A 13,769-nucleotide genomic window follows, 5' to 3' on the forward strand; every position below is an offset into this window, starting at 1 on the left:
ACGAAGAGAGGGAAGAGAGTCGGCATCAGGACGAGGTGGACCCCACTTGAACCAAGAGCTGTTCCTCTACCAAGCCTTCTTCTGGCTAATGTCCGGTCGCAGCAGAATAAAGTGGACGACTGAGGCTCACTCTGCAATGGTAAATCAGAGACTGCTCTGCGCACATCTTCACAGAGACATGGTTAACCCCTAACATCCCAGATCATGCTATTGCACTGGATGGGCGGACCTTGTTGGGAGCTGACAGGACACGAGACTCTGGTGCAAAGTCAAAAAATGCACTGTAGGAATTGTAATATGCCAAAGCAACCAGATGAAAAGCTCACAGTAGCTGGTGATTTTAATCAAATCATCCTTCAGCTCCAAAGATGTGGCAGGATCAAGTACTAACTGTAATAAATCTACCTTATACCTTATATAAATGTTATTAAAACAATTGTGCACATAGTTATTACTCCAGCATAGCCACACAATTTGTTGCATAGAAGTTACGTACAGTATACTGTAAATAGTTGCTACCTAAGCACAGCATGTACATCTACACAGTAAGTGACAGTTGGAGAAAATGTCACACTCCGGCCCGGACAAGGAAAGAACAGGCGGGCGGAGTTTGTTCTCCCATTTGTTCTGTCTCAACAACCCGTAACCCCGTCCCTGCGGCACACTCCGCGTAGAAAAGAAGCGCTACACTTATATGTGACGTTCCAGACCAGTTTAGCTGCGTCCACTCTGATTTGAGATGTTGCAGCTAGCTACCACTCTGCACACCGAGGAGCCAGCAGAATAAACTGTAGGTAATATGATGCTCAGCTTCAGTCAACTGTTGATTTCAGCCATATTTCATTAACGCAAACACAAGTTGAACTTTAGTAGTTTACACGGCATTGTCGCGTCGTTAAGACGTTGCAAACGTCAGAGAGCTAACGTTAGCTTACCGAGAGCCTAGACGTTAGACATCGTCCTGGATTGTTTTCAGGAATAAACACTAATGGAAAATTTCGCTGCTTATGATAAAGTTGCTGAAGGTGCGATGGTTGATATTACAAGCATAACAGAAGGCAATTGAGCCTCTCAGCGATGGATTAGGATGATTTACACCGATATCAAGTGTGCATGAAGTAGCAGTGACACACCTAACATTGAGTGACTGCAGCTAACGTTAGCTTTGTGACTTGAAGTTTAATTCAATACAGACGTTAAAAGCTTCTCAACGGGTTTCAGCTGGTCGGTGGTCAGTGCAGCTAATGTTGGCCAAAGGATGAAGTGCATAACTTACTCCGTTAAAATGTAGCAAGCCTGCAACACTCAGTACCACAGCGCTTAAAATAAGTAGGCCTACTCAGGTGGGTGTGCTGTGCAGAAATGAGGTCCAGTTTGACATGCGTTGTATCGAGGGAAATTGTCCGAAGTCTCCTGAACGGCCCCTCAACTGCCCCGCCATATATACTCAACCAACATTTAAACGCAACGATTTTGATTTTTGCTCCCAGTTTTCTCAGCTTTACTCTAGAAATCTAAGACTTTTTCGTGCACTTAGAAGATGCATTTCTCCCAAATTTGTTAAAATTCGCGATTTTCATTCACCTGACGGGTGTGGCATATCAAGATGTTGATTGATCAGCATCCTTAGTACACAGGTGTGCGTTGGGATGGCCACAGTAAAAGGCCAATGTGCAGTTTGATCACATAACACAATGCCACAGATGTCCCAAGTTTTGAGGGAGTGCGATATTGGCATGCTGACTACAGGAATGACCACCAAAGTTGTAAAATGAAAACAAAAAAGGATATTTACATATATATATATACTGTGTAATAATTATTATTTTTTCCATATTTGAGCAGCCCTATTACTGGTATGTGTCTGGCTTTGGTCAACTGCTTAATGAACACACCCCCTACCTATATGTTGCTTTTCCTCAGATAAATGTCTTCTCCAACTCAAGCAGATGATGATGAGGTGGAGGAAGTGGAGTTTGTATCAGTAAGTCACGTCTACACTGTCTGTAAAAGAAAAATCAATAGGTTCAAAGGATAAAATAAAACGTGTATTTGCTTACTTTCTGTCTCTTGACATTGACTGAACTTCTTGCGCAATGCCATCCAGATCTAGCCTGATAATCAGACTAATAATGCTATTTTACTTCATAAATATATCATATTTAATTGGGTGAACCATAGAGGCAGCTGTTCTATGCTGTATGATTGTAGCAAGAAGTCAGACATACTGTAGATCACAAAGGCTTGTTTGAGTGTTATAGATGCATGAGTGTTTTGTAATACTAAATTATATGGTGTCCTACACTTGGTTCAGGAGGGACCTGTCAGACCAGTACTGGACTGTATTGATCTGCTGAGTGACAGTGAGGATGAGGGATGTTCGCCATTGGAAAGCACGGTGAGTTTCTGAATAAAAGTGTTTTCATTATTAGATAGAGTCTATCTTAAATTAGTGTGCCTTTTATTTTCCTGTAGATTGAAGATAAAATCAACCGCCATAAAGCGCATGTTACATCTACACTGGACAGACTAGCGCAGCAGGTGGCCCTAGAGAAAAAGGAAAGATCAGATAAATGTAGAGCGTTTAAGGTAAGTTTGCTTCAAAGTAAGGTGAGCAGCATATTTGGTCTATGTCAGACCATTGTCTTTAATCAGTTTCACTCATTTTCCTTTAAAAAAATACTTAAGATCAGCACAAGTCCTTTAAGCAAAAGGGCTTGTGCTGAATTTAAGTTTGTTTTTTTTTAACACAAAATGATATAAAAATGCAAAATGGTTATAATACATATGTTACATTTCCCACTTTCAAGTTTGATGTAATTTGAGATGACTGTATTCTGCCATTTTCCATCCAAACCTGCAAGATCAGCAATGCAGTCTGTGGGATCTACCTCGATTCAAAAATGACATGATCATATTACAACTGATAGATAAAGAGTGGTTATTATCAATGCATAATAGTTTATTTTTAAACTACTCTGCAAAGAAATGTGCTTTTATCCTCAGCAGAGAAAAGCAGAGCTCAGTTTGTAGCTTCAGTGCTGACAAAACTTCAAAAACAAGTCTATAGCCAGCTGCTATTTTTTACTTTTTATTTTTTCCTGTTTAGTGAGCAAATGCAACTTTAAAGCTAAGTAAAAAAATATATTGAGTTGGTATATGGGGTCAGTTAAGGTCATTTGTATTACCAACAGTGCCACCTTGTGGGCAGAATATATAAAACAATAACTAGAAACCTTCAGTACTACAATGAAACGTATATTCTCCCCTCACAACATCATACTGTTTGACTCAGAGAACTAACATAGAACAGTGTCTGCAGGTTTCTACTGACATTGGTCATACCACGTAAGTGTGAAAAAAGATGCAGAATGTTTTCCGTTGTCATTCATCTCTTCTTGTGTCTTTTTTTCAGGAGAAGCAAATCTTACAAAGAGCTCATGGACAGCAGGAGCTGGCTTTAAGTTCTACAAATGGTACTAACCGGGAAGCAAAGCACTGTGTAGACATGTGGCTGAAGATGCCAGGTACATTTTAAACTCTCACTTATAAATCTGTCTGTTTTAGAGTTTTTTTAAGCCAGTTGAGCAACTTTTAAAGCACTGTGTGCTTCTTTGCTGTTTGATATTTATGCCAGTATATTATCTTTGTCGCTGCAATAATTCACTTTCTTCAGAGGGGCGATTGAAATGTAATTTTGTCTGAAGAGATTTAGGCATGCTAATGACAGAGCACCCTTTTAAAATGATATTACATTTTGGAGAAGTTGGACCAAGTTATCATGCTGTGCCTTTGTGTTTGTTTAGGTCCTAAACCTGGAGTGATCAGTGCTGGCTTTGGAAGAAGACAAAGACCTGCTTCTATCCCCGGCAATACTTCAGCTAGACACGCTTGTCCAGTGATCCACTGTGGTCGAGTTTATGACAGTGCGTCCCTCCTTGATGGCCACTTAAAAAGGTAATCCTTTTCTGTTTACCTCAGTGAAGGTGTGATACATTTGAACTATTTCTGTGAGTACAAATATGACATATTTTGCACTAAAATATCTTCCAACAGGTTTGATCACTCCCCCTGTGACCCCACCATCAGTCTTAAGGGATGTCCATCTGAGCTCTTTGCCTGTGTTTCCTGTGGTCAACATTTTCAGACTGAAGAAGCGTGGAGGAAGCATGTTCAATTAAAGGTTAATACATTTCTGTGACAGTGCTTTGAAGAACTCCTGCTCTTTGATTTATAGTAGTATAATAATTATTTGGAGAACACACATTTTGACTGATGTTTTAATCCCTAGGTGGCCTTATCCACTGCTGACGGTCACAACATCAACGAGACCTATCAGCGGATTGTGTGTTTTGCCTGTCCTGCATGCTACTTCCTCTTCAACCTGAGGGATGAGTGTCTCCAGCACATGTCAGCCAGAAACCATTTCACAGAGTCCCTCGCCATGAGTGGTAAGGTTTACTGAATATTTTCTTTTCACCTTTTGTAAAACCCGCATATATCCAAATCTCTCTTGTCATTTTAGTCTTGTTTTACATGAGAATGTCTGAAAGGAATCACTGACGAGATGTAATATGAGCAAGTTTACATGTGCCTGTCTCTTTTCTCCTGTTGTTAAAGAAACCAGAGGAAAACCACAGCCAGTTCCCATCTCTCAATATGTTAAGAATCGTCTCATCACTTTGTGCAAGGAGGCTACATTCAATGTCCGATGTTCCTTATGTCACAAAGTACTGAGCTCACATCAGGCCGCTCAGGCTCACTTTAAGTAAGTTCAATTGTAATTAGGCATGTCACAGTACCAGAAATGTAGTAGTTGATACAAAAACTATTGAAATTTAACCCAACGTAATACTCAGTTTGATAACATGGTAAAAAAAAATCCATGAACATTCTCTCTTTTACATGCATTTAAACTTAATTTAATTGAAATGTTATTATGAATATCTGATGACCTGGCCTGAAAGCAAAGTACTAGTGATCATTTTATATATAGCCTCCAATATATCATCACATTTCTGCTCTACTGTTGTTGTAGTTCAGCACTTGTACATGTAAGATGTGACATTTGGTCTTTATGGTAGGCTATTCGTCCCACCCCTCTTCTATTGTGATTGGACAGCTGGGTAAAAATTGACATTGATGAGGGCTGCATTTTACCAAAGGCATTTTAGATCTCTCAGCAACCAGAAAAAACACCTACAACACTCAACACAGAATAGATGGTTAATGCCTCGTCATGCCAGTGGTGTTTGTAGCATAGCATGAATACACAGCGCTCCCAGACTAGATATCTTGTAGGCGTTTATGCTGCCAGTCAGGTTCGGGAGGATTGCGTTCATGGTACCTACAGTACTGGATAAACACAACCAGCGCCGTGTTTTCAGAAATTTGGCATCAACTTGGTAATGGTTCTCATGACATCCTTAATTGTGACTTAGTCAGTACATGTGCATGTATAAACACCCGTCAGTATCATATTTTGCATGTCAGACATTGATTTTATTCAGCTGTTCTGTGGAACCGAGTTTTTTCTTTTCTGTTTTTCAGCGTGCACTGCAGACAGGGCTGTGCAGTGGCCAAGGCTGATAAAACAGTCGTGCAGGTGATGAAACAGCTGCAGGTGCGAGGGCAGTGCTCCCTCTGCTCTAAAATCTTCCTCAGCCAAGCTGAAATTGAGAAACACAAAGAATCGACCCAGCATGACGTGGAGGTCAACCAAACAATGGAGAAAGCCCTCCTTCAGTACTGCAGGTTTAGTGAAATTCAACACTCCCAGAGGGATAGAGAGGCACAGAGGAAACGACAATCCACTGGCCTTGAAACACCTTTTCAAAAAAGAAACATGAAAAGGAGAGAATGTGAAGAATCTCCAAGCAAACGGAAGAGACTGAGTGTGAGCGGCAGCCCCAGCAGAAACTCAGTGACCGCGTGGTTCTGCGAGTGTGGTATTCAGTTCTCAGAGGAGGCTACAGCCAGTAAGCATCTCTTGGCTGTGAACCAAATTTTCCATCAGTGTGGCGTGTGTGGCAAACACATGGGAGAGTCCTCAGTTACCCGTCTGCATATGAGTCGCTTCCACGGAGGAGCTCATCTCTCCAACTTCCTCTTCTTCTGCCGCAAGTGCAAAGTGGAGATGCCTCGCTATGAAGATATCCTGTCACACGTTTCTGAAGCTCACAGCGGACACACCTTCTTCGCCGAACAGGAAGTGCCGGAGGAGCTCACCACAGTCATCGACGCTAAGCCGTCCACCAGCGGCGAAATCGGCCTACATTCACCCCTCAAATCTACAGTGCAGCGGAACACTGTAGAGACGTCTTTAAAAGCAGAGCAGACTTGGATGTGCAGGATGTGCGAGGACATCTTTGACTCAGAAGACGCCGTTCGTAAACACTGCAGTGACGTGAGCGGTCACAGCTTTCAGAGATTCATCTGTGGACATTGCCCGCAGAAGTTTTTCAAAGAGTCCACTGTGCGAAGACATTGTGCGAATGAGCACAACGGGCAGATCAAGAGCTCGCACTTCTGTGGCCTCTGCGACAGCATGCAGTTTGAATCCGAGGGCGAGTTCTTGGAGCACTACAAGAGTCTTCACAGTAAAGACTACTACTGTATGGATGATGTGGAAGTTGTTCAGCCCGCTACTGCTGAAAGCACCAGTGAGCGTACATGCCCATGCATGGGTTCAGGCAAGAGCAACGAGGAAATGAAAGCTATGTATACGCAATGTATGAGGAATCTGTCCGCTGAAGGAAAATGTCAGTATGTGTGCGCTCCATGTGGCGTATCAGTGCCTTCATATGCACAGATCAAGACTCATGTCCACACAACGCACGCAGCCCTGAACCTGGACAAGTCCTTTAATGTAGAATGCAAAGCTTGCCAGGAGAGTTTTACGGTTGTACCAAGTTTCCATAAACACTATCACTCCCAACACTGTACACTGAAACCCTGCACGAGCTCCAGGACCTGCAGGAAAGATATGAATGAGAAGCCCACCACTGTAAAAGTACTCAATGCTGTGGAGATCACATCAAATGGTAAAGCTTTTATAGTATGTGACATTTATGATCAACGTTTGCATGCAGCTTTTTATTATTTTCATGTTGTCATTTCAGAGATTAAAGATGAAACACTGATGATGTTTTTGAAAAAGGACCAGGCCAACATAGAAAGGGGAGCATGTGAGAGCAGGCAATACACAACACGTAACCACTGTGTCACTCATGCCATATGAACATGATTGCAATCAAATACATGAGCTTTACATATACACAGGATATTATTACACCCTATTTTAATTTTTGTTTTTATTAACTTTCTATAGAAAGCTAGAAATAATTTCCAATTATGAAACTAGTAACTGTCTAGCTCAACTACTGATAAAGTTAAGACAAGTCATATTATGTCTGTAAGTTGGAAGTTGTAAAATATGCATTTAGAATGCCTTTTTATCATACATGTTTGGATATCTTAATCAGTAATTAATTTAATGCATCAGCTGCTCATTTTTTGTGTGTTCTCTTACAGCTGAATCGGATGACGAGATGAACCAGAATCCATCTTTTAGTGCAGAAGAGAGAGAGTCAGCAGGTACAGTATGTGTTAATATGGCTTAAACAGAAACAGTTGCATTCCACTCAAAATCCAATATATACTGAGTGTTAGTCAAGGTTGCTCACAAAATAAAAATCAACACAATTATTATTATTATATGTAGTATTTAAACAAAGAGATTTATCATAAATATTCACCAGTAATGTGGGTATAAAGACTAAGTGGGTGAACACAAATAAAAGAACAGCTATAACCATCTGAAAGTTTAAGAAAATTACATCACTTTACCATAATAAACATTTAAAACTAGGAAAAGATAACACTTACAGTAAGAGACTGAGATGTCAAAAGTGTGAAATAATATATAGTCTCATATTACATTATTGATATATTGCCCAGCCCTACTCTACCCTATAATGTCTCAAAACTTATCTCTTCCGCTTAGCTTTTGAATAGCCTGCATTTTAACAGAATGGTGAGGTTTTGTCCGTATCTCTAGTATCTCTGCTTTGTGCATTTGTACTTTTTGTTTGTAAATCTTTTATCTTTATTGTATTTTTATTACTCTGTAAAGCACTTTAAATTGCCCAGTGTATAAATAATTTTACTATACAAATGCTGCTGCCTTGCCCAGTCTTTGCGGTGACATGATATGTGAAATGACTTATTGAGGATAGAAATCACCCCAGCATGTTTGTGTAATTGATAATAGATCAATAAAAGTCTTAAAAAGATCAATCAAAAGCAATAAAGTTAAAGGTAAACAAATTGGTAAAACCAGAATAACACAGTTACTGTTGGTTTAGTCTACATTTTTACGGAAGCGTAACATAGTTTTTTATCTGGATATCGTGTAACTTGGATTGTTATATGTTTTTTCTCACAGAGATTGAAGAGGCTCTTAAAAGAAGTCTTCTGGAGTTCTAAGGACATGATGTGATCAGTCTTTTGTGACGCAGTGTTCACCGAGTTGTTTTGTATAAGGTATTTGTGTTGAGATTATTAAATAAACAGTAGTTGCTATTGTACCTTGTCTATGTTTTTAATCATGTTAGAAATTTAACAATTTATCATTACAATATTATAATACAAACTACAATAAAAATCAGTACAGGGCATTTCCACCCAGTTGGCAGAAGGTTGGTTTGTGGCTCTGGATTTATGTCCTCTGCTCTGAAGACGCAACACTCAAGTGTGTCGACACATGTGCTATAGATGGCATCGATGACGCTGCAAAATGCCAAAGCTGAACTTGTGACCACAGCTCTAACCCAATCTCCAGTTGCAGTCTGTTTTCATTTCAGACTTCCAAGGACTGTATGCTCTATACGGAGCAAGGCCAACCTTTAGCTGGAGTGCTGTCGGGTACTGCAGGTCCTGATCTTTAAATCATAGAATATTAGACCATTCCTCTAAAATTAAGTGGAAACACTGGGAGTCCTGTTAAAGGGCAGCTGCATTTCTGGCAGCAGCTCTTTGGGCTCCGTTAGTTTTCTCATGTTGACTTCAAAATCATTAGGAGGTGACTGACAGATTCCTTTAAAAAAGGATTCACACTACAAATTGGTAAACGTGTATTTTTGTGTTGCTGCCTTTGTTATTGGGCTATGCATTTATTGTCTGTTGCATGATTTGTGGTTCTTGCTCGTTTGAGTAGAGGTCATATGCTAATTGTGTGAGATAATGACAGGTAGGAAACAGTGAGTGTTTACGCACTCATAGAACAAGTTAATTTGTATTGGAGCTTCCTGGTTGTAGTATTTGGCAGCTACCTTCTAAGTATAATTTGAGAGGTGAAGTTTCCTCTTAAGTTAAACGTGGTGAGGAAATCCCTTTAATTCTCAGTTAGCTGTAAAGACGTTCTTCTCCAAAGCCTTCAGCAGGTTGTAACATGGCGGATAGATGTGGGTACTTTATTTTAAGTTGACATGCAATACAATCTTTTATAATATTCTCGTCATTGATGGAAATCAATATCACTAAAATGTTTTAGGGTTAAATTTCTTTGCTGAGAATACTAAACCCTACAACAAAATGTAATTTTAGACCAGTAAACCATTTTTGGCACCAAATACTTTGATACTTTGATACTGCTTTTATACGATAAATGATTTGTAGAAAAATGTCATATTGCTCTGCCCTCTGAAATTTCTTCTAATGATCTTACCTGGAAAAAAAAAATCAGCATTGACTGCACTGCCCATTTCTTGTCTCAATTGTTGTCATACATATTTTAGTGTACTGTTTAGCTGTAAAATGAGAAAGTTTGTAACACGACCACCATGTTGGAAATAGTCAACTGAAGAACCAAGCACTGCCCACCAGCACAAACGTTCTCATTTTACAGTCTGTTTTGCTGTAATAGCGAGAGTTTGTAACCAGGAAATGGGCACCACACTATATCCTGAACAGTGAAAACAGCGTCTGAAAGTAAGGAGATCAAACAGCAAAACTAAGCAGCGCTTATCAAATATAAACTGAGATTCTGCTTCTGCGTTGTATATTTCTTTCCTCAAATGTTTTCAGACGCATGTTTAAGCTTACTGTTTAATGGAAATACGAGATCTGTCTGGCCGCCATTGTTTCACACCGACAGATCCGCACTGTGTGCCACTCACCAGCGGGCACGAAGCATTCTGGTAGTTGTCAGTTTTCCACCTCTTGAACAAAAGCATCTGTCTGTTTCCTCAGGTCACGTAGCACCAATTTGAACAGAGTTTGCGTCTTTCTACTGCAGAGACGGCCCAGTTTTATGCGAAGGCCTTCTTAATATTGGTGAAATACCTCTTTAACGGTCAGATTTGAGCAGGTGCATACAGCTACATACAACAGATTCTCGTGTCACCAGACTTTGCCCCGCCATCTGTTTTTTGCTCTTTTATCTTATCTGCCAGTCATGTTAAGAATTAACCAGTCAAAATGAACAACAACTACCTTCAGGAAGATTTAATAATGACCAGTGTTAGGCAAGTTACTTCCAAAATGTAATACATTATATATTACTAGTTACTTCCATTTAAAGTAATTAGTTATATTACAGTATTACTGTCCCTGAATTGTATTGAGTTACACTACTTACGTTACTTTTGAGTTACTTTCACCAAACTAGCTACTAACAACTTGATATGAGAATGAGAGAGAATAAGAATGCTTTATTTGTCATTGTAGACAGAGCATACAATGAAACTATGAGTGCAGCTCTACTTGGTGCATAAAACAATACAAATAAATAAATAAAAAAAGATTTACAAAATAAAATATAAAGTGCTACATTGACTGTTCCATCTTCCATACAAGAGCTAGACTAGTTGCAAATGGAATGTAGTTAGATATTGCACATGGTAAAAAGTTATTGCACTGCCCGTAAGAGTTGTTCATAGCGAATTAATTGACTCACTTATATTGCTCATATAATAGTCTGGCAACCTGTCCAGGGTGTACCCTGCCTTCCCCCCGATGACAGCTGGGATTGGCTCCAGCCCCCCCGCGACCCTTACAAGGACAAGCGGTTACAGAAAATGACTGACTGACTGACTGATATTGCTCATATAGCGCATAGAGGAGGTATATAATAGGTGCAGTGTAGGCTCACGGCACAATACTAAAGTAACAATCACCGTCAGAATCACAAAAGGGGACAAAGGATCAAAGTCTGGTAAATTATGATAGAGATACTGTAAATATTTAAAATCTAGGTGTATTCATATCATATGACACACAATAGAGCTATAGCCTACTATATCCTAATGACATGTCAAGACGCACAGTCTCATTTTCTCTTTGCTTCTATTCTTTTATTTATTAATTTATCACATTGAATGCTAATATCAAGTGGAAATTAAATATTTTAAAACTGCTATTATTACACATTTAACAGTTTTAAACAGTTAAATGTTTATTGGTTAACAGTGGTGAAATGTACAGAAGGCTACATTTACTCAAGTACTGCACTTAAATACAAGGTGATTTCAGAAATGAAAACGGGAAATTTCCTGTTTGGCCGTCAATGTATCATTAAAATATCTAATGTTATTATCTAAGAAATAAAAAAACATTTACAGTTTCATTTGACCATGGTACATTATATTGTAATAAACATTTGATGAAATATTATTTATTAAACTATCCAGAAATATATAAGAATGAAAAGCACCAGCTTAAAAAACCCTTCAGGTGAATTTAGGCACATTGTCCTGATAATAGGTCAGCAACTCCTGACTGACTTGAACTTCTGCTGTGTGCTATTTATCATTTCACTCTGGGAAAAAAAAAACATTTTGAGTAGGTCTTCTTCTTCTAAAGCTTCCAACAACCTGCAAACATTCCCAACTAGAGAAAGGGTGAAAAAAAAAGACAGTGTGCCTGTGGCCCCAGGCCCCCAAATCACTACATCTGCCCCTGGTAATAATCACGAGAGCTCAGTGCAAGCTGCTGGATGAGACACAGGGCTGGTGTTTCTAAAAAATTCCATCCAAAGTCTGACTAAACTTGAAACTAAAACAAAGTAGTCTGTAGAAGTCTAAAGGAGTGACTTTGCACCGCTGAATGTTTGGCTGTTTCAGACACTTTGGTGCTGCCGTGGGACCATCAGCTGTTTGATCCAATAACGAAACTCTGCTCTGTTACCAAATACTCAGCTGTATTAGAGTCAAAGTCCTTAACTGCATTAGGTGATTGTTCAACACCTCTGCTGACACAATGTTTTGGTGTGAGATTTGTTGGGCCCGCTTGAGAGTGTGAGACAGATGGTGAAGGCGCGTCACACTCCAGGAGCGTGAGAGTTGGAAATGCTGGGTAAAGTCTGGAGTCAGTCCCAGCTGTCATCCAGGGTACACCCTGGACAGTTCGCCAGACCATCGCACATATAGACAAACAACCATACACACTCACAGTCACACCTAAGGGCAATTTAGAGTCATGTCTTTGGACTGTGGGAGGAAGCCGGAGACCCCGGAGAGAACCCACGGGGAGAACATGTAAACTCCCCGTTCAAACTGGGACCAAGGACCCTCTCGCTGTGAGGCAACAGTGCTAACCACAAACCCACCGTGCCGCCTCTGGGTAAAGTCACAGTTACTAATTTTATGTAACGTTTGTTTTTTTCATTGAAAACAAATAAATCTCTTATTTATACTGACATGTGGGAAGTGATGCCAGCCTCCCTGGCATATGTGGTGCTTTTAAAACAGCAATTAGGTGCTGCACAGCTGGTGCTGCCCCTAGATGGCTATTTTAAGCAACGCCCAGGTAAGACAGTTAAGAGACTCTAGTAAGACGGCCAAGTGACCTATACTGTATATGAACCGGTTTAATGACACCGTTAGCTTACCTTGTCATTGCTGGTGTTGAGCTTTCTAAAAGTAGACCGAGGCTGCATGTCTTCAACAAAATACTCTTCCACGACTCTCTTAACTTTTCCAGGTTCAAGCAGGTAGGCAGACCAAGAAAAACTTAATTTCTGTTGTTCTGTCTTGCCCACACTCTCGTCCTCGGCGCTCTTTCTCTTCTCCATGGCGGAAACTCTCTCGGTTAGCTTAGCGTTAGCGTGGCACCTGTCCGGGTGTTTCTTCAAGTTATTGGTGCTATTTCTCAATGTAGAGCATTCCCTCAGTGTTGCGCTTAGATTACACTTTACAATTATGTTCTTTTCCTTTTCTCTGACGAACTGAAAATAATGGGGGTAGGCTATGGCCATCCATCTCTGCAGTCACTTCAACCATCGAATTCCAGCAACCGGAGACTCTCTCAGTCCCGGGATTTTTTCTGGTACTGGTATGTCTCACAATGTTGGTGAATTCTTTAAGAAATAAAATACCACTTGATTTTTGGTTAAAATGTGTTGTAACATGCATTACCGAGACTGTAACGGGTATAATATTACAGACATTATATTAGTAATGCGTTATATTGCTGCGTTACAGCAAAAAGTAATGAATTACTGTAACTGCATTACTTTTGCAATGCTTTACTCCCAACACTGATAATGACACATTTTCTAAAAAAAAAAAAAAATGACTAAGTAAACCTCACTTACATACATCTTTAATTTAAAAAAAAAGAAATAGCAACATTTTTATTGAAAATATGAAGGGCATTAAAATTACAGCTTAATCCAAGTACTTCTGGGACCCATCTGAGCTTCTCAGGGACCTGTGGGAGGTCCTCGCACCTGAGGTTGGGAACCACCGTTCTGGTCTCCTCGGGAAGCT

The 13,769-nt window shown here is 39.9% G+C and overlaps 1 protein-coding gene across 3 annotated transcripts; it reads left to right on the forward strand.

Moving 5' to 3' along the window:
- Positions 1-677: 677 nt before the first annotated feature.
- Positions 678-8,588, forward strand: znf451 (zinc finger protein 451). 3 transcript variants are annotated; one of them, XM_042502037.2, is made up of 13 exons: positions 680-790; positions 1,924-1,984; positions 2,315-2,398; positions 2,476-2,589; positions 3,416-3,527; positions 3,807-3,957; positions 4,057-4,183; positions 4,292-4,451; positions 4,621-4,768; positions 5,551-7,043; positions 7,122-7,187; positions 7,534-7,596; positions 8,447-8,588. In XM_042502037.2, exons 2-13 carry the CDS (start codon positions 1,928-1,930, stop codon positions 8,485-8,487), a joined length of 2,616 nt encoding a protein of 871 aa, XP_042357971.2. In that variant the 5' UTR covers positions 680-790; positions 1,924-1,927; the 3' UTR covers positions 8,488-8,588. The 3 variants fall into 3 exon arrangements, with proteins under 3 accessions (XP_087942316.1, XP_042357971.2, XP_042357972.2); XM_042502038.2 differs by having other exon boundaries at positions 697-794; XM_088086190.1 differs by lacking the exon at positions 7,122-7,187 and having other exon boundaries at positions 678-790.
- Positions 8,589-13,769: the final 5,181 nt, after the last annotated feature.

This window comes from Plectropomus leopardus, chromosome 13 (assembly GCF_026936395.1).
Source record: "Plectropomus leopardus strain MGB_pleo_1.0 chromosome 13, ASM2693639v1, whole genome shotgun sequence".
NCBI classification, from domain to species: domain Eukaryota; kingdom Metazoa; phylum Chordata; class Actinopteri; order Perciformes; family Serranidae; genus Plectropomus; species Plectropomus leopardus.